The sequence below is a fragment of the Mixophyes fleayi genome, chromosome 9 (assembly GCF_038048845.1).
Source record: "Mixophyes fleayi isolate aMixFle1 chromosome 9, aMixFle1.hap1, whole genome shotgun sequence".
Lineage (NCBI taxonomy): Eukaryota > Metazoa > Chordata > Amphibia > Anura > Limnodynastidae > Mixophyes > Mixophyes fleayi.
Window position 1 is genome coordinate 117313090 of NC_134410.1, and position 22427 is coordinate 117335516.

Genomic DNA, 22427 nt, shown 5'->3' on the forward strand with positions numbered 1-22427 from the left:
GGAAAATTATTTTCAGATTTTTGCAGAATTCCATACACCAGCTTGTTCTCTCTTCATGTGTTTTGTTTTTGTCTGTTTAAAAAGTAATTATAATCTTAATTACTTTTGTTATTTTATGGTGCTATGTTATGTCTGCTTTATATTATACATGCTGCAATGTGCGCTATATCTGTTCTCTAACCAATTCTATTCTGCCAAATTGTTATAAAATATCCTTTTGGATGCCTGGCGTACAATCTGGGTTGTTTTTTTTAGAACATTTGATAGCGCTTGCATAAACAAATAACAGTCAATATTTAAAATACATTTACACAAAGTGAATGTCATATCTGGTCTTCTAGCAGTGTACAACAATTAACAAAACACAAGAACTCAACATCAACAATGACACTTTGGGCTAGATTTACTAAACTGCGGGTTTGAAAAAGTGGGGATGTTGCCTATAGCAACCAATCAGATTCTAGCTGTCATTTTGTAGAATGTACTAAATAAATGAAAGCTAGATTCTGATTGGTTGCTATAGGCAACATCCCCACTGTTTCAAACCAGGAGTATAGTAAATCTAGCCCTTTGTCTTCTTTGGAAGAGAGCTGAGAAACTATCAGTGTGTTGAACAATGCCTCTTGTATATGTTTGTGTTAGCCTAGAAACAGGACTAGACAAGACAAAATAAAACTTTTTTTTTTCATAGACAAAACCATTAAGTCTTCCTGACCATTTACATTGTGACAGGTGGGTCCCCCACTCATCATTCTTGCCAATTACCAACTAGTTTCTGAAGAATATTGTTGTTGTTGTTGTTGTTTTTTTTGTCTGACCGGAGTAGAGATGACGTTCGCTCATACAGCAGAAAATGCCGCTACCAGCGGCTCTCTGTGCAGAGATGGCTCGATCCAATGAATTTGAAATGTTCTGTATAAGTTTTCCTTTAAAAGACTCGGGTATATTTACTAAAACTGCGAGTTTGAAAAAGTGGGGATGTTGCCTATAGCAACCAATCAGATTCTAGCTGTCATTTATTTAGCACATTCTACAAAATGACAGCTAGAATCTGATTGGTTGCTACAGGCAACATCTCCACTTTTTCAAACCCGCAGTTTAGTAAATCTAGCCCCCAGACGGGTGGTATATTGGTGCTTTTAAAATATCAAATAAGGTTTTGTTCAGACTCTGGGTCTCATATACGAAGTGCACTAGAAGCGCGCATCAAGGTCACCCCAGCAAGGCGCACACTTAGCCTCCGCTCTTGGGAGACGCCTCTGCGATCTAGTCATGCGCGTAGGTGTGACTGAGATACGATTGCCTTATATACTACAGACTATCACACTTCAACTACCCATAATTGCTCATTGTACTTGTTTAGGAATTCTATAACTGGTGACAACTGGGGGCCTCAGTGCTCTTCTATATTACAAGTGTCACAATTGGACTTATTGATTTATGCCCGCATATTAATGCACTTCTTCTATAACATGTGCCTAGAATGAGAAAAAGTCTTCCCTTTGAATGTAGAGGTCAGGTACCTTCTGCTATTTAATATGTGTAAATCCCACTGCAACCCATTATAATACCCTGCTCTGTAAAATAAAATCAGATTTTTGGAGGTCTGCACAGAATCTGGTGCTTTCTGCATTTTATATATAATGCACCAGGTCTGGCCGTCATTCTAACAACATTTTTTTTGCTTTATAAATGACTCCAATCTTTCCAAACAGCCCAATAAAACATAATGGCACAGACACAGGAATCTAGGGCCTGATTCATTAAGGATCTTAACTTGAGAAACTTCTTATTTCAGTCTCCTGGACAAATCCATGTTACAATGCAAGGGGTGCAAATTAGTATTCTGTTTTGAACATAAGTTAAATACTGACTGTTTTTTCATGTAGCACACAAATACTTGATAGCTTATTTGTACACTGAAATTTATAGTTGATATTTGTGTGCTACATGAAAAAACAGTCAGTATTTAACTTATGTGCAAAACAGAATACTAATTTGCATCCCTTGCATTGTAACATGGTTTTGTCCAGGAGACTGAAATAAGAAGTTTCTCAAGTTTAGATCCTTAATGAATCAGGCCCCTAGTCCTTAGCCCACGCTGCTGTGAGACCTTGCACAGTTGTAGACCCCCTATAAACTCTTCCTCTGCTGCTGGGTTTCCCTGGCTGAAGATCCAGACGTTTTGTTGGGTTTACCTTGCATTGGCCGCTCGATGACTCGCTGCGGATCTACTATGGCGGTTGTAGAGAAAGCCGCACGGAAATCCAGCGTGCTGACCCCAGTGACTCTGACTGTGTGACGCCCACTGCTCCCAATCTGCCAGAGGGAAAGGAGAGGTACAACAGAGACAAAACTATTACTGTAAAAAGAAGAGACTCTTAATATGAATTTGCAGGTAAACTTTGATATTTATACCTAATATTATTATCATATGTTTATATAGTGCCAACATATTATGCAGGGCTTTACAATCAAAGAATGAATATTCACTCACATTAATTCCTGCCCCAATGAAGCTTACAATCTAATTCCTACCATGGACATATAAATGCATGCATTCACTGGGGCGAGTTTGGTCAGAGGCCAATCGGTCTTCTTGGGGTAAATGTATCATCCTCCGATTTCTACAAGTCGCCGGAAATCAGCGACTTTGCAGTGAAAATTTAAAGCGGCGATGGATAGTAAAGGCGAATTTGCCTACAAGTCATCGCCGCTTTTAAGTTTCATTGCAAAGTCGATGATTTCTGATGATACATTTACCCCCTGGAGTATTTATAGACCATGAGAGGACACTGAAGCACCCTATCACTTTACCAGGAACCAATGTCATCACTGATAAGGCAGCCTATCACTTTACTAGGAACCAATGTCATCACTGAGAAGGCAGCCTATCACTTTACCAGGAACCAATGTCATCACTGATAAGGCAGCCTATCACTTTACCAGGAACCAATGTCATCACTGAGAAGGCAGCCTATCACTTTACCAGGAACCAATGTCATCCCTGAGAAGGCAACCTATTACTTTATCCAGGAACCAATGTCATCACTGATAAGGTAACCTATCCCTTCACCAGGAACCAATGTCATCACTGATAAGGCATCCTATCACTTTACCAGGAACCAATGTCATCACTGAGAAGGCAACCTATCACTTTACTAGGAACCAATGTTATCGCTGAGAAGACAGCCTATCACTTCACCAGAAACCAATGTCATCACTGAGAAGGCAGCCTATCACTTTACCAGGAACCAATGTGATCACTGAGAAGGCAGCCTATCACTTCACCAGGAACCAATGTCATCACTGAGAAGGTAGCCTATCACTTCACCAGGAACCAATGTGATCACTGAGAAGGCAGCCTATCACTTCACCAGGAACCATTGTAATCACTGACAAGGCAGCCTATCACTTCACCAGGAACCAATGTTATCACTGAGAAGACAGCCTATCACTTCACCAGGAACCAATGTCATCACTGAGAAGACAGCCTATCACTTCACCAGGAACCAATGTCATCACTGAGAAGGCAGCCTATCACTTCACCAGGAACCAATGTGATCACTGAGAAGGCAGCCTATCACTTCACCAGGAACCAATGTCATCACTGAGAAGACAGCCTATCACTTCACCAGGAACCAATGTAATCACTGACAAGGCAGCCTATCACTTCACCAGGAACCAATGTTATCACTGAGAAGACAGCCTATCACTTCACCAGGAACCAATGTCATCACTGACAAGGCAGCCTATCACTTCACCAGGAACCAATGTTATCACTGAGAAGACAGCCTATCACTTCACCAGGAACCAATGTTATCACTGAGAAGACAGCCTATCACTTCACCAGGAACCAATGTCATCACTGAGAAGACAGCCTATCACTTCACCAGGAACCAATGTCATCAATGAGAAGACAGCCTATCACTTCACCAGGAACCAATGTAATCACGGACAAGGCAGCCTTTCACTTCACCAGGAACCAATATTATCACTGAGAAGACAGCCTATCACTTCACCAGGAACCAATGTCATCACTGAGAAGACAGCCTATCACTTCACCAGGAACCAATGTGATCACTGAGAAGGCAGCCTATCACTTCACCAGGAACCAATGTGATCACTGAGAAGGCAGCCTATCACTTCACCAGGAACCAATGTCATCACTGAGAAGGCAGCCTATCACTTTACCAGGAACCAATGTCATCACTGAGAAGGCAGCCTATCACTTCACCAGGAACCAATGTTATCACTGACAAGGCAGCCTATCACTTCACCAGGAACCAATGTTATCACTGAGAAGACAGCCTATCACTTCACCAGGAACCAATGTCATCACTGAGAAGACAGCCTATCACTTCACCAGGAACCAATGTCATCACTGAGAAGGCAGCCTATCACTTCACCAGGAACCAATGTGATCACTGAGAAGGCAGCCTATCACTTCACCAGGAACCAATGTCATCACTGAGAAGACAGCCTATCACTTCACCAGGAACCAATGTAATCACTGACAAGGCAGCCTATCACTTCACCAGGAACCAATGTTATCACTGAGAAGACAGCCTATCACTTCACCAGGAACCAATGTCATCACTGACAAGGCAGCCTATCACTTCACCAGGAACCAATGTTATCACTGAGAAGACAGCCTATCACTTCACCAGGAACCAATGTTATCACTGAGAAGACAGCCTATCACTTCACCAGGAACCAATGTCATCACTGAGAAGACAGACTATCACTTCACCAGGAACCAATGTCATCACTGAGAAGGCAGCCTATCACTTCACCAGGAACCAATGTAATCACTGACAAGGCAGCCTATCACTTCACCAGGAACCAATGTCATCACTGAGAAGACAGACTATCACTTCACCAGGAACCAATGTCATCACTGAGAAGGCAGCCTATCACTTCACCAGGAACCAATGTAATCACTGACAAGGCAGCCTATCACTTCACCAGGAACCAATGTTATCACTGAGAAGACAGCCTATCACTTCACCAGGAACCAATGTCATCAATGAGAAGACAGCCTATCACTTCACCAGGAACCAATGTAATCACGGACAAGGCAGCCTTTCACTTCACCAGGAACCAATATTATCACTGAGAAGACAGCCTATCACTTCACCAGGAACCAATGTCATCACTGAGAAGACAGACTATCACTTCACCAGGAACCAATGTCATCACTGAGAAGGCAGCCTATCACTTCACCAGGAACCAATGTGATCACTGAGAAGGCAGCCTATCACTTCACCAGGAACCAATGTCATCACTGAGAAGGCAGCCTATCACTTTACCAGGAACCAATGTCATCACTGAGAAGGCAGCCTATCACTTCACCAGGAACCAATGTTATCACTGAGAAGACAGCCTATCACTTCACCAGGAACCAATGTAATCACTGACAAGGCAGCCTATCACTTCACCAGGAACCAATGTTATCACTGAGAAGACAGCCAATCACTTCACCAGGAACCAATGTCATCACTGAGAAGACAGACTATCACTTCACCAGGAACCAATGTCATCACTGAGAAGGCAGCCTATCACTTCACCAGGAACCAATGTGATCACTGAGAAGGCAGCCTATCACTTCACCAGGAACCAATGTCATCACTGAGAAGGCAGCCTATCACTTTACCAGGAACCAATGTAATCACTGACAAGGCAGCCTATCACTTCACCAGGAACCAATGTTATCACTGAGAAGACAGCCTATCACTTCACCAGGAACCAATGTGATCACTGAGAAGGCAGCCTATCACTTCACCAGCAACCAATGTCATCCCTGAGAACGCAGCCTATCCCTTCACCAGGAACCAATGTCATCACTGAGAAGACAGCCTATCACTTCACCAGCAACCAATGTCATCCCTGAGAACGCAGCCTATCACTTCACCAGGAACCAATGTCATCACTGAGAAGGCAACCTATCACTTCACCAGGAACCAATGTCATCAATGAGAAGACAGCCTATCACTTCACCAGGAACCAATGTGATCACTGAGAAGGCAGCCTATAACTTCACCAGGAACCAATGTAATCACTGACAAGGCAGCCTATCACTTCACCAGGAACCAATGTCATCACTGAGAAGGCAGCCTATCACTTCACCAGGAACCAATGTGATCACTGAGAAGGCAGCCTATCACTTCACCAGGAACCAATGTCATCACTGAGAAGGCAGCCTATCACTTTACCAGGAACCAATGTGATCACTGAGAAGGCAGCCTATCACTTCACCAGGAACCAATGTCATCACTGAGAAGACAGCCTATCACTTCACCAGCAACCAATGTCATCCCTGAGAACGCAGCCTATCACTTCACCAGGAACCAATGTCATCACTGAGAAGGCAACCTATCACTTCACCAGGAACCAATGTCATCAATGAGAAGACAGCCTATCACTTCACCAGGAACCAATGTGATCACTGAGAAGGCAGCCTATAACTTCACCAGGAACCAATGTAATCACTGACAAGGCAGCCTATCACTTCACCAGGAACCAATGTCATCACTGAGAAGGCAGCCTATCACTTCACCAGGAACCAATGTGATCACTGAGAAGGCAGCCTATCACTTCACCAGGAACCAATGTCATCACTGAGAAGGCAGCCTATCACTTTACCAGGAACCAATGTGATCACTGAGAAGGCAGCCTATCACTTCACCAGGAACCAATGTCATCACTGAGAAGGCAGCCTATCACTTCACCAGGAACCAATGTTATCACTGAGAAGACAGCCTATCACTTCACCAGTAACCAATGTAATCACTGACAAGGCAGCCTATCACTTCACCAGGAACCAATGTTATCACTGAGAAGACAGCCTATCACTTCACCAGGAACCAATGTCATCACTGAGAAGGCAGCCTATCACTTCACCAGGAACCAATGTTATCACTGAGAAGGCAGCCTATCACTTCACCAGGAACCAATGTCATCACTGAGAAGGCAGCCTATCACTTGACCAGGAACCAATGTAATCACTGACAAGGCAGCCTATCACTTCACCAGGAACCAATGTTATCACTGAGAAGACAGCCTATCACTTCACCAGGAACCAATGTGATCACTGAGAAGGCAGCCTATCACTTCACCAGGAACCAATGTCATCACTGAGAAGACAGCCTATCACTTCACCAGGAACCAATGTAATCACTGACAAGGCAGCCTATCACTTCACCAGGAACCAATGTTATCACTGAGAAGACAGCCTATCACTTCACCAGGAACCAATGTCATCACTGACAAGGCAGCCTATCACTTCACCAGGAACCAATGTTATCACTGAGAAGACAGCCTATCACTTCACCAGGAACCAATGTTATCACTGAGAAGACAGCCTATCACTTCACCAGGAACCAATGTCATCACTGAGAAGACAGCCTATCACTTCACCAGGAACCAATGTCATCAATGAGAAGACAGCCTATCACTTCACCAGGAACCAATGTAATCACGGACAAGGCAGCCTTTCACTTCACCAGGAACCAATATTATCACTGAGAAGACAGCCTATCACTTCACCAGGAACCAATGTCATCACTGAGAAGACAGACTATCACTTCACCAGGAACCAATGTCATCACTGAGAAGGCAGCCTATCACTTCACCAGGAACCAATGTGATCACTGAGAAGGCAGCCTATCACTTCACCAGGAACCAATGTCATCACTGAGAAGGCAGCCTATCACTTTACCAGGAACCAATGTCATCACTGAGAAGGCAGCCTATCACTTCACCAGGAACCAATGTTATCACTGAGAAGACAGCCTATCACTTCACCAGGAACCAATGTAATCACTGACAAGGCAGCCTATCACTTCACCAGGAACCAATGTTATCACTGAGAAGACAGCCAATCACTTCACCAGGAACCAATGTCATCACTGAGAAGACAGCCTATCACTTCACCAGGAACCAATGTCATCACTGAGAAGGCAGCCTATCACTTCACCAGGAACCAATGTGATCACTGAGAAGGCAGCCTATCACTTCACCAGGAACCAATGTCATCACTGAGAAGGCAGCCTATCACTTTACCAGGAACCAATGTAATCACTGACAAGGCAGCCTATCACTTCACCAGGAACCAATGTTATCACTGAGAAGACAGCCTATCACTTCACCAGGAACCAATGTGATCACTGAGAAGGCAGCCTATCACTTCACCAGCAACCAATGTCATCCCTGAGAACGCAGCCTATCCCTTCACCAGGAACCAATGTCATCACTGAGAAGACAGCCTATCACTTCACCAGCAACCAATGTCATCCCTGAGAACGCAGCCTATCACTTCACCAGGAACCAATGTCATCACTGAGAAGGCAACCTATCACTTCACCAGGAACCAATGTCATCAATGAGAAGACAGCCTATCACTTCACCAGGAACCAATGTGATCACTGAGAAGGCAGCCTATAACTTCACCAGGAACCAATGTAATCACTGACAAGGCAGCCTATCACTTCACCAGGAACCAATGTCATCACTGAGAAGGCAGCCTATCACTTCACCAGGAACCAATGTGATCACTGAGAAGGCAGCCTATCACTTCACCAGGAACCAATGTCATCACTGAGAAGGCAGCCTATCACTTTACCAGGAACCAATGTGATCACTGAGAAGGCAGCCTATCACTTCACCAGGAACCAATGTCATCACTGAGAAGACAGCCTATCACTTCACCAGCAACCAATGTCATCCCTGAGAACGCAGCCTATCACTTCACCAGGAACCAATGTCATCACTGAGAAGGCAGCCTATCACTTCACCAGGAACCAATGTGATCACTGAGAAGGCAGCCTATCACTTCACCAGGAACCAATGTCATCACTGAGAAGGCAGCCTATCACTTTACCAGGAACCAATGTGATCACTGAGAAGGCAGCCTATCACTTCACCAGGAACCAATGTCATCACTGAGAAGGCAACCGATCACTTCACCAGGAACCAATGTCATCAATGAGAAGACAGCCTATCACTTCACCAGGAACCAATGTGATCACTGAGAAGGCAGCCTATAACTTCACCAGGAACCAATGTAATCACTGACAAGGCAGCCTATCACTTCACCAGGAACCAATGTCATCACTGAGAAGGCAGCCTATCACTTCACCAGGAACCAATGTGATCACTGAGAAGGCAGCCTATCACTTCACCAGGAACCAATGTCATCACTGAGAAGGCAGCCTATCACTTTACCAGGAACCAATGTGATCACTGAGAAGGCAGCCTATCACTTCACCAGGAACCAATGTCATCACTGAGAAGGCAGCCTATCACTTCACCAGGAACCAATGTTATCACTGAGAAGACAGCCTATCACTTCACCAGTAACCAATGTAATCACTGACAAGGCAGCCTATCACTTCACCAGGAACCAATGTTATCACTGAGAAGACAGCCTATCACTTCACCAGGAACCAATGTCATCACTGAGAAGGCAGCCTATCACTTCACCAGGAACCAATGTTATCACTGAGAAGGCAGCCTATCACTTCACCAGGAACCAATGTCATCACTGAGAAGGCAGCCTATCACTTGACCAGGAACCAATGTAATCACTGACAAGGCAGCCTATCACTTCACCAGGAACCAATGTTATCACTGAGAAGACAGCCTATCACTTCACCAGGAACCAATGTCATCACTGAGAAGGCAGCCTATCACTTCACCAGCAACCAATGTCATCCCTGAGAACGCAGCCTATCCCTTCACCAGGAACCAATGTCATCACTGAGAAGACAGCCTATCACTTCACCAGCAACCAATGTCATCCCTGAGAACGCAGCCTATCACTTCACCAGGAACCAATGTGATCACTGAGAAGACAGCCTATCACTTCACCAGCAACCAATGTCATCCCTGAGAAGGCAGCCTATCACTTCACCAGCAACCAATGTCATCCCTGAGAACGCAGCCTATCCCTTCACCAGGAACCAATGTCATCACTGAGAAGACAGCCTATCACTTCACCAGGAACCAATGTCATCCCTGAGAACGCAGCCTATCACTTCACCAGGAACCAATGTGATCACTGAGAAGACAGCCTATCACTTCACCAGCAACCAATGTCATCCCTGAGAATGCAGCCTATCACTTCACCAGGAACCAATGTGATCACTGAGAAGGCAGCCTGTCACTTCACCAGGAACCAATGTTATCACTGAGAAGGCAGCCTATCACTTCACCAGGAACCAATGTCATCACTGAGAAGGCAGCCTATCACTTCACCAGCAACCAATGTCATCCCTGAGAACGCAGCCTATCCCTTCACCAGGAACCAATGTCATCACTGAGAAGACAGCCTATCACTTCACCAGGAACCAATGTCATCCCTGAGAACGCAGCCTATCACTTCACCAGGAACCAATGTGATCACTGAGAAGGCAGCCTATCACTTCACCAGGAACCAATGTGATCACTGAGAAGGCAGCCTGTCACTTCACCAGGAACCAATGTTATCACTGAGAAGGCAGCCTATCACTTCACCAGGAACCAATGTGATCACTGAGAAGGCAGCCTGTCACTTCACCAGGAACCAATGTCAGGGGAGGGTCTCTGGGGGGGCAGGGTACTGCTATTAGTTTACAAACATACTTAAAAGACCATTAAAAGTCATGGTTTATAGTGATTTATATAGAGACCAGGTTCCAATTCTTCGAGAAAAACTAACTCCTGCTGCTAGTAAATTGATAGCATGAATGCACGTATGGACTGCTAGAAATATGTAGGTAAAAGGTTTACTATAATCTGCCACTGCTTAAAAAAGAGCCTAGTATCTTTATAATTACATTTATATGCTGTACAGCACAATTAGTACTACATAAATATATTGACATTTTCCAAATAACTCTACGCATCAGCTCATTCTGTGCCCGTGAACAAAGTTGCTCTCTTAAATCAATCCCGGCTGCTGAGTATATTGTAACAAAGGAATAACACAGATCAATACAATTTATCAACAAAACCCATAAGGAAACGCTCATTCGTGTAATGAGAAGTAGCTGCGATGCTCCAAAGACAACGAAGAAAAAATGAAGAAAGGATAACAAGAGCCAAACGACGGTGAAGATTCGCCAGGGCAGTGTGAGGCAATTAGGATGACGTGAGCGTATCTGCACAGCCTCATTAGGGTAACGAGCTGCTTTTAGCAATGTTTGAAGGAACTGATAGAGAGAAATGGAAGAAAACTAAGACAAAATAAACAAATTCACATGCTGAATCTATTCCAGACTTCAAAGGACCAGGCCGGGGAGGGAGGAATCCCCACACCTTCCCCAGGACTCGTTAAAGAACTAGCTGGGGGCATAGGATTATATTCTGTTGTTACAACACAAAAGTATTGAGCAAACAGGGACCAAATTAAGGGCCAAGCTCTTTAGGACAGCTACACCTTCATAATAACGTACTTAGGGAGAGATTCAATTAAGGGTGAGGTCCCTTAGGAGCCTGCATGACGTTTATGGTAATAAACTTTGCTCAATTTTGCTTGCACCTCAGAGTTAAGAGCAAAACTGAGCATTACTGTCTGCACTGTAATTGCAGTATATGTGCGCAGAAACCCACTGTACAAGGTTCCTACAGCTAAATGTATTCCCTGTTAGTGAAGGATTGTTTTTCTTTTGTTCTTCCCAGTCTTCTTTTTCAACGGACCACCAGACAAAGATTGAAGTTTTCAGTAATGAATCATGATGGTAACGTCAGTGTTTCCCTGACATTCTACTGCAGCGCTGGTAAAAAGTAACGTATTGACTTCCCATCTAGGCGGCTGAAGCTCCTCCCACCAGCGTAAGCTCGCGGTGAGGGCTCTCTTACCTCTCTGTCTGTCTGTATTACCCAGTATTGTTTTATTACCGTGTTTGTTCCCAATGGTAAATCGCTACGAAATCTGCTGGCGCTATATAAATACACGATGATGAGGACAGATCGCCGCTTGTCTAATCTCTTTATTTATTTCATCCTGGGCCCGGTGGAAGTTGCCGTCCACAAGACCAAATCCCTCCTCCACCGCATTCTATAGCAGGAAGGCAACTGGTTGGATGGGGGGGGGGGTGGGGATATAAGTTTTCGGGACAGGGTCAGGAAAGAGGTGCATGCGACAGAACTACGTAATTTCAACTACTTTTCAATCGTACATTATGAATGCAGTCATTTAAGTTACTGTGACATCACTGGTCCCGCCCCCTGTGTATGAAGCAACCAATCCAGGGATTGATTTTCTGCACAGCAAGAGAAGCACCTCCCTCATAGTTATCTTAAAAAGCTGCATTTTCTAATATATGTTTTTCTTGGTTTTTATATAGTATGTTTTTTATCTGTTTAACAAGGATTTTTTCAGATGGAATTTTTGTAGGATGTCCTCCAGTCAGTCAGTCTTCCCTGTGCAAAATCTGATATGGCTGCCACTCCAAGACAGAGACCCTCAGCTAGAATGTATTTGTGTCTCAGCGCTCATTACCAGGAAAAGGGTGACTGGATCTATGAGTCAGAGCCCTCCCTGCATGTACATACTGGCAGAGGAAGGAGGGGGATTGTGCTGTGAACAAGCATGCTCAGAAGAGGGGTTTTCCAAAGCTTCTCTGCTAATTGTATCATATGTCATGCGACTGTGGTTGCCATGTAAGTCATTAAAAACGGCTTGAATATGAAAAGTAAAGAAACAAAAACAACACCACTACTGTCTTCTAATTACAGACAACCAGAGTGACTTTATAAATACATATACAATTTATTGGATTGCAGCTCTAAGTACAAACAATACAGGTATTTCATGTATATTATTCACCTCAGTAACCTTTAATATATGAGAAGATCAAACTGTGGCTTTATAATGCAATTTTATTAAAATGTGATTTTCATGAACTGGTGCCTAAAACTGTTTACTGTATTCAAGATGATTAACTAAGATTATCCATATAAAAGCAGAATTGTGACCTCCTTCAGTGAATCAATCTTACTTTATATACAAATGTAATCACACCTAGTCATCACAGTGCAGATAGACATTGAATACTTTTGCAATATCTGTTGTCAACCACAAATACTCTCCTTCAACAATGAAAACTCTAAATAATACCAATATAATAATAATACAAATTAATTAGTTACGTAGCGGGTCTGATGTAAATATTAGGATAGAAATGTAAATATTTTAGTTGAATTACTTTAATGTCTAATAACTACCTCTAGGCAAAGTATACTCTGCATTATACCAGTCAGGGGCAAACGCAGGATTTGTAGAGGTGGGTTTCCACACCACGCCACCAGTGGGCGTGACCAGCATGCATGGGGGCGTGGCTATAATTTTAGACAGTGCTTGGCTGCTCTCCAACTCTTCCTATCCCCATAATATACATGGGCAATGCTGCGTGCACTACTGTTAGGTGCACGCAGCACTCCCTTTTCAAGCAGAGCCGTGTGAAGTGGGAACAGGGTCCAGTCACCTCAATTATACAGCGCCCCAGACTTGGAGGGGGGTTTCCAGGCACCAGAAACCCCCCTTGGTTTGCCTATGTCAGTGATAATCAGCCTGACCCACTGCAGGGTCTGCAGAGGCAGCCATCTAGCCTTCAAAATGGCCCCATATTACCCTTAATCTCAGGTAGAACACCTATCTGTAATAACACATCAGCAGCCATTTTAAATGATTGTTACAAGCTATAACAAACAAATCTGACAATATAGAAGGAAGGAGTTGGGAGCCAAAACTGAATGCTCAGAGGGCCGCCTGTTGCTAATCACTGCCTTATACCCTCCGAGTCCCTCATGTCAATCCTATTGATATCTGAGAAATCCTTGCACAATACAGACTATGCAGCATGCAACGTTCTCACGGCTGAAGCTCTCTGAAGTGCTTCCTGTGTGACGGGGAAATGGGGTTTAACATTCACTATTGTGTGTCACAACAGGAGATTCGAAATGCTGTGCTTTTCTGTCTTCAAAAGTGCACCGGTCTAATACGTCTGTCAGAAGCCAGCCTTACCCCCACTCCCAGTAGGATATCACTGAGCAGCGTATGGTATAGAAGAACAGTATTTAAAGACACATAGGGGTAGTTCTGTCAAACTTTCTAAAAAGGAAAAGTGGAGGTGTTGCCCATAGCAACCAATCAGATTCTAGCTATCATTTATCTGGTACATTCTAGGAAATGAGAGCTAGAATCTCATTGGTTGCTATGGGCAACACCTCAACTTTTCCTTTTTAGAATGTTTGATACATCTACCCCATGGCATGTAACCTAACATCAGAGGAAAGGATCCTGGTTAGTGTATTTTAATCACATTCTGAGGCTGGGTGACATGGAAACCTCTGCTCTGCTTTTTTTACAACTTGTACACACCAGGGGCCTGATTCATTAAAGAAAGTTAAGCAAAAAATTTAGTAAGTTTTCTTACTCAAGTTTTCTGGACAAAACCATTTTGCAGTACAAGGGGTGCAAATTAGTTTATTATTTTGCACTTAAGGAAAATACTGTCTGTTTTTTCAGGTAGCACACAAATACGTGATAGCTAATTTGTACACTTGAATTTAGAATTGATCTAGGACATGCCCTATCCCAACTATAAATCTGCCATCACATTTTAAATGTACCGCCCCCTTCAATGCAACATGGTTTTGCCTTACTTTTGCCTAACTTTCCTTATAAATGTCCGATAACAGAATCCACAACAACACACACATTATATCATACTTACCAACCTTTGAAAAGTGAATTCCAGGAGATCCCCGGCAGGGGGCGTGGTTGGAGGGCGGTCAATCGCGTAATTTTGGCCCCACCCCCATGACAACAAAAACTTCATTTTGTTGAGGGGGGCGGGGTCAAAATGACGCGATTCACTGCGAATCGCGTCATTTTGGCGAGTAAATTGCAATATGCGGGATACTTGCCTGCTCTCCCGGGAGTCCGGGAGACCTATCTGGATTTTGGGAGTCTCCCGGACATTCCGGGAGAGTTGGCAAGTATGTGTTATATATAAAACAGATCACTTGTGTTGAAGCCTGCTTGTAAGAGAATACCCAAGGTCTTCCAGGAATACTTATTAAACTTACACAACTCTCTGGGACCGAGCTCAGAGTAACACAGTGCACACCCTACGGTACTTTACCTTGATAACCCATATTCCAGGCACGGTCGGCTTCAGTCCTAAAACAAGAGCGGAGTTGGGGATACTGAGCAGCTCCTCCAGACCCTGGCTGACTGAGAGGATTCTTCCTGCCAGGAGAGAAATAAAGGGGGGGGGGTCATAATCTGTCTCTCTGGTGGTAGCCAAGTACAGAGGAGATTGTAGCAGTACAAGAAGATAGGAACACTGAGCCTGGAGGGAGAATGACATCAATCATATAATAAACGGAGACAGTGCAGGAATGCCGAACCAAGATAATGATGCAGTAAATTAAAATACAGAACTGGGAAAATGCAGAGGAGACATATCACGAAAATGTTAAAAACAAATACATATATATTAAGAGTCAATTAACATAATTGTGTAAATGGCACAAACTCTCATTTGCAATAATTGAACTAACTTGTATTAGCGGTAGATTTATCAAACCTTCTATAAAGGAAAAATGGAGGTGTTGCCCATAGCAACCAATCAGATTCTAGCTATCGTGTTCTAGAATGTAGTAGATAAATGATAGCTAGAATCTGATTGGTTGCTATGGGCAACACCTCCACTTCTACTTATTAGACTGTTTGATAAATCTAACCCTTAGACTGATTAATGATCTGTCCACCTTGGGGTATCTGGTTCCTGGACACCGCTCATCTCCTGCCATGTTGTATTCAGATAGTGGTTCCCATACAAAAAAATACTAAACATTAAGTTCCTCATTTAGTGTAAAGCCAGACAAATATGCAAATTTCCTCCTGGACATACCATGTTGCAATGCAAGGGGTGCAAATGTATTTATTTTTTGGCATGCAGAGAAATACTGTCTGCTTTCGCATGTAACACACAAATACTGGACAGCTTTATCTTAACACTGCGATTTAGAGTTGAGCTAGGACACGCCCCTTTCTGATTAAATTTGCCCCCCCCCGCAGCTCTAAATGGTTTCGTCAAGGTGCCTTTAGTTTGACGCTGTTATTATAATGCTGCAGGTCTCCGTCAGAGTATTCCACCAGTGCTGCCATGTCTACTTGGTCACTGTTGCTCATTCTCGCTCTCATCCTACTCATGAAACCGCTTCTTCAGTGTCCATTCATCAGACTCCCCCTCCTCTTTAAGTTGGGGTACCATAGGACTGGCTCTAGGCCCGTTGCCCGTCTCTATCTATATTACTCGTCTTGGAAAATGAATAAGCTCCTTTGGGTTTCGTTATCACTTCTATGCGGATAACACTCATTAAATTCACTCTGAACCTTTCAACGTCTGTGTTGGCCCACGTTACTGAATATCTCTCTTACATTTCACCTTAGATGTCCTCTCGTCACTTCAAATGCAAACTTTTAAAAGCTGAGCTACTAATCTTTCCACCAATCAAAATAAGTACTTACCTGACATCACTATTTGTTAATTGCACTGCAATAAACTCTACCATAGTTTGTTGCCCACATCCAATCTGTACCCAAATCCTGTTACATCTACGAAATATCTCCAGTAATATGGACGTATTAAACCTGATTCATTATGGAACGTAAGTCCGTTTACGTAGCATATTTTGAACATTTTCGCTCTGTGCATGCGTGAAAACGAGACTAACGACAAAGAACGCAATTCATCTTTGCACGCAAATGACACATACGACTGCCGATGATTTGAAGGGTGGATCGGTGGGGAAGGGGAGGGTTAATGTAATGCCGTATCATTTGTAGCAGCTTCAAGGCAGGTCTAAGTGCTGATTACTAGTGACGACTGACGTGTATGCATGCCACAACATGTGTTTGCAGTTAGGAGCAACTGTAAAACATAATTTTAAATACAGTACACATTGAGCCTGAGTCATTAAGGAGAGTCATTAAGGAGAACAAAGCATTAAAAAGGAGTAACTTTGCTCCTGGGCAAAACCATGTTGCATTGGAGGGGGAGGTAAATTTAAAATGTGGGGACAGATTTATAGTTGGGATAGGGCCTGTCCTAGATCAACTTTAAATTTCAGTGTAAAAATAAAGCTATCAAGTATTTGTGTACTATATGAAAAAACAGCCAGTATTTATTTAACTTATGTGCAAAATAATAAACTAATCTGCACCCCTTGCACTGTAACATGGTTTGTCCCGGAGCAAATTTACTCCTTTTTTCTGCTTTGCTCTCCTTAATGACTCAGGCCCATTGAGGACAACCAGAGAAATGTATTTGATAAAATAAAAACCGAAAAAAAAAACCCAGAAATTATTTTTTTTCAATGTGGTTCCCCAATTGATTATATTATTGTGACAATAATTTAATACTTTTTACTGTGTGATCTGCTGGTCCTTTATATTGCATATATGTATTGTACATATTCTGCAGTGCAATTGTCTGTCTCGATACGCAAGTGCCGTATGTGAAGAGTGCACCTAGACCCGCATTGAACAGAAGATGTTTCTTCAGATACGCTAGAAGCTGAATAAGGACTTTTGCGTCTTGTGTCTCACACACTGCAAAATCCTTAAAACACGCACTCACAATCTCCTGCATTGACTACTGTAATTCCCTTCTTATTGGTCTTTCCCCAGCTAGACTTACATCCCATCTATTTTGAATGCAGCAAGTAGAATCATTTTCCACCCAAAACGTTCTTCTACTGCTGCTCCGCTCTGCCAATCCCTACATTGGTTGCCTATACCTTACCAAATTAAATATAAAATACTTCTACTAATTCTTCTTCTTTTTACCTCTTCACTTGCCTCATAATATCACCCAAACTGACCCCTCCACTCAACATCTGCCCCTCTCATCCACACTCATTACTTTCTTTTATTCTCAGCTACAGTACATTGTTGGGCTGCGCCCACTCTGTGAAATTCCGTTCCTCCTACAACAAACCTTCCCCTTGCCTCCAATCCCCTTCAAGAGTTCCCTAAAAAATTTAGGCAAACTTAAGAAATTCCCAAACCACCTTTGTAACCTCCCTAGGCTACGTGATTACCACCCTCTACACAGTTTATTTAAATCTTACATATATTCTCTCACTATACTCAAACAACCAACACTGGATCGTATAGCCCCACTAAGAACTTTTTCCCATTGCAATCTGGATCATCGTCATCAGCTATTTATATATCCTCACTAATTACGCAGCGCTGTACAGAGAACTCACTCACATCAGTCCCTGCCCCATTGGAGCTTACAGTCTAAATTCCCTAACATACACACACAGAGACCGAGAGAAACTAAGGTCAATTTAATAGCAGCCAATTAACCTACTAGTATGTTTTTGGAGTGTGGGAGGAAACAGGAGCACCCGGAGAAAACCCACGCAAACACGGGGAGAACATACAACCTCCACACAGATAAGGCCATGGTCGGGAATTGAACTCATGACCCCAGTGCTGTGAGGCAGAAGTGGTAACCACTAAGCCAGCGTGCTGTCCACTAAGCCACCCCATATCCCAATCTACACAGACCCATATGTCTTCTGTGGCACTTATACTCATGTACAATACTCATATTTTACCCCAGATTGTAAACTTGCGGTCATGACCTTGTTATTCATTTTTCTGTGTTGTGAAGTGGACACTTGATGGAAAGGTGTCATGGGCTCTCAAACAAGGTCTCCTACTAAAAACTATCCAGGAAAAACACGTCAAGGTGGAAATCCCACTGAAACGCTAATATTTCATTGGTTCATATGAGTTATGGATGGTCCATTTCTATTTTATTATATAAACCTTCAATTGTATGAGAGAAAAGGGGAGAAGTTACAATAGGAAAAGAAAGAGTCAGGATGTACCTGTGGGATCAGTGAGCTGGATAAGCGGCTCTGGACCACTTAGAGATATGGTCACTTCTTTGAGGCTTGGATCAAATGGAATCTGCCACTGTCGTTGACCTGCCGCTTCGTGGTCGGTGGACAGCAGGTGGACCTTAGAGGCTTGAATAGCTTCCTCAACCCATTTCAGCACCTGAGAGAGAGCAAAGTGGTAAATAATATATATATTGGTAACCAAAGAACTTGCTAAAATGTTCCACCTACCCTGCATACTGTTATGTATCAATGGCTACTGCTTAATCATAGATTAAGCGGTAGCCATTGACACTAGACCCATACAATAATATTGAGTGTGACTGTTTGGAACCTTATAGTAGATTCCTCCGATCCCAAACAAGTTACTTACTTCTGCAAGATCTTTCCAGGACTGCAGTCCGTAGAGGAATGTACATGTCATCTAAACTAAAGAGAGCGCTTCAAAGTTTTGCCTAATAACACTTTTGGAAACACACCGTTAATTAATACTTTTCTTCACTCCTATAAAAATGTTCATTGGGGTCTCACTTGTGTTTTAATTAAGTTAATAGATCAAAAGGGACATCACAGCTGACCTTACTCTATATATAATGTTTGCACATTGATGTATTACTTATGGTGGTTTATGCATGCATTTGTGACTACAAAAGGTATGTCATTGAAAGTAATGGCTGAATCACAGCCACCTGAGAAAACATAAAAATCAAGATGTTTTCAGGGCTACGAAGGCTATGCAGACAGGATCTGGGAACACCTCCTTAAATGCGTACTTTCCACCCCCTCTAGATTATTAGGATAACTGATACTACAGAGCAGATTGTAGTCTTTGCGCTCTGCCATAGAACATGCTTACTTAATATTTGGACTTCCTGTGATGTTTAAAGTTGAATTAAGTTCAAAGTGCAATCAGGAAACCCCATTGTGGGTAACCTCCGGGGGATCATGGAGGGGAGAGCAAACGGGCAAGAGTGGGGGGACACCGGCGAGAATCGAATCATGAAGGTCCTGCCTTCTTTACAAGGAGAGGCGGCATCTGTGGGGGTGGCTATCCAGTGCGGGAGAACTCCCCGAAATTCGGGAGTCTCCCGGACATTCCGGGAGAATAGGCAACTATAGCACAGAATCAGGTGCATTTCTAATAGCTATCAGCGAGCAATACCTAGATTGGCTCAGCTCCTATCATCAAGAGAAGAAAAATGATTGCTTTCATCTTCACATACTGAGACATGCAAGTAACCATAAAAAATGCAAAGATAATATTGAGCTCTGCAAATATAATAAAATACTGTGTGTAGTAAATCCCTCTTGTACATTTCAGTCAATAATGAATCAAACATTCACTTTCTTATTATAAATAAAATGCAAACAGCTAGGATTGGCAGCTGGAAGGAGTTAGGAGGCCACATTACATGAAAAAACAGAATAAGCAGCGATCAGGGCGCCGTTATGTTTGAAGAGTCCTGAGAGCGACGGGATCACTGCTTTACATAGATGAAAAAGGAAACTCACAAAGTCATCCCACGGTAGTGCTGCGGATGTGATTATTCAGCACAATAATGCGACCATGTGATGGAATTAGGGCACTCTGTGTAATTACAGCCAGATGGAGTAGGCTCAGCTAGCATGCCGGAGACAGACAGACTTCAGCTTTCTCTCTGTCATAAACAGGAAAACAGATGTGAGCCAGCCAGCGGGCCCAGGGGGGGGGTTCTGTGTGCGTTCTGGGGGCACACCTGGCTACACAATCCGACATATCAACCGACTTATAAACTTCCAGGTGTTGTAGTCTAAATGCTATTAAAATCAAGACCATATAAAGACCCCTGATCTATTAATATTGATAACCGTCCCAATATACATCACTAACTGCAAAACAGCCGGCACAACACCAACGCAGTCTACAGCCTCTTTCATCGCCTGGTAGCATGTTGTGTTTTTGGTTATTAATGGTAATATAAGATGCTGGTGACAAAGCACTAAAAGAATGTACACGAGGATACGCACTAGGGACGTGTTTTCTCGGTCCACAAAGTATTCAGGACATTATAAATCAGGAATGTTAGCTTCCACCTCCTGCAACTGAGATAGTCTCTGCTCCTTCATCTCCATCTCACTCCAGGACCAGGTAATATGCTATATAGGTGTATGGCACTGACCTATACCATCGTCTCGCAGCAGTTAAAATGTTGATTTAGTACATTGTTTATTATTATTTGTCACACTCTACATTTATCTCTTTGCTCATCTCCACTGTTTTTATACACAAAGTTTACTAAGTCTTGTTTGAACGGTTTACATTATACACAATGACCTCTCCTATACGTGAACACCTTCGGCGGCTAATCTAACGTCTCACACTCACCCCCTATCCTTTATCAGTAATGTTTAGAATGTTGAGACAATGTGCTATATCATTGAGGGTTCGAAGTAGGGTTCAGTATGGAGCCGTTCTTCAAACTGGGACATTTAACGCACCTCCTCGGTGGCCATATCTGGTTTTATCGCACATCGGTAATACTGCGGTTACACTTGCTTTCATTTACCTCCCTAACACTGGGAACATATCTCAGCTCATTAAACTGTTGCACATTCTAGAATGCTTTCCAGAGAGAATGTTTAGAATGTTGAGACAATTTGCTATACCATTTAGGGTTCTAAGTAGGAGCCGTTCTCCCTACTGGGACATTTAACGTACCTCCTCCTTGGCCATAACTGGTGTTGTCACACATAGCTAATACTGCCGTTATACCCGGTTTCATTTACCCCCCCTAACACTGGGAAACACCTCAGCTCATTAAACTGTTGCACACTCTAGAATGCTTTCCAGAGGGAATGCTTTTCATAGGAGGTAATTTCAACTTAGAATTACCTGAGAACCACTGGATTCTTCCAACCACCACTTACAGATCCCCACACACTGCCCCCTTATGCTTCACCATTTGCACTTAAGTGATGTGTGGTGAGACTTACATCCCTCAACCCAGGATTATTCATGCTAATACTATCCCCAACATACATACACTAGAATTTATTATTTATTTTCCCATCACCATCCTCAGCTAATATCATATAGCTCCATAGCTTCGTCCCCCTGCCCGTATTGTAATTCAGCTGCTGGTCTGTGGACCTAGAGGTTGAATTTTTCACTTTTACAGGAATTTTTAGTCCAAATTTCTGAGATTTGGAGCTTTTTTTTGAAAGGCAAAGTCTGATATTGCCCCTACATGTACATGGGAGGTCCGCAAATGTACAACAATAGGGAGTGTAATTAAAATCGGGACAGCCAAAAAAAACCAAAAAAAAAACAAGTATTAGAACTTTTAGCTCAAATTCAATACTTGAGAGTCCTGTCATAAAAAATACTTTTGTTGAGAAGATACTTGTTTCTCAGATTCTAGACAATAGAGACACAACTCCTGTCTAGATCCATGATATTCTACACTACTCAGTATTATAAATGTTTCAAAGCTGAGCTATCCAAGGTCTTCCTTGCAAAAGCAAATTCCATC

The 22427-nt window shown here is 43.0% G+C and overlaps 1 protein-coding gene across 1 annotated transcript in view; it reads right to left on the reverse strand.

Moving 5' to 3' along the window:
• HMCN2 (hemicentin 2) overlaps window positions 1-22427 on the reverse strand; it is a 169408-nt gene that overhangs the window by 125403 nt on the left and 21578 nt on the right. Inside the window, exons 5-7 of the mRNA XM_075185190.1 lie at window positions 18904-19075; window positions 15132-15238; window positions 2199-2319 (exon numbers count right to left, since the gene is read on the reverse strand). Of these exons, the coding sequence (XP_075041291.1) occupies window positions 2199-2319; window positions 15132-15238; window positions 18904-19075 (400 nt within the window). The remainder of the gene's footprint in view (window positions 1-2198; window positions 2320-15131; window positions 15239-18903; window positions 19076-22427) is intronic.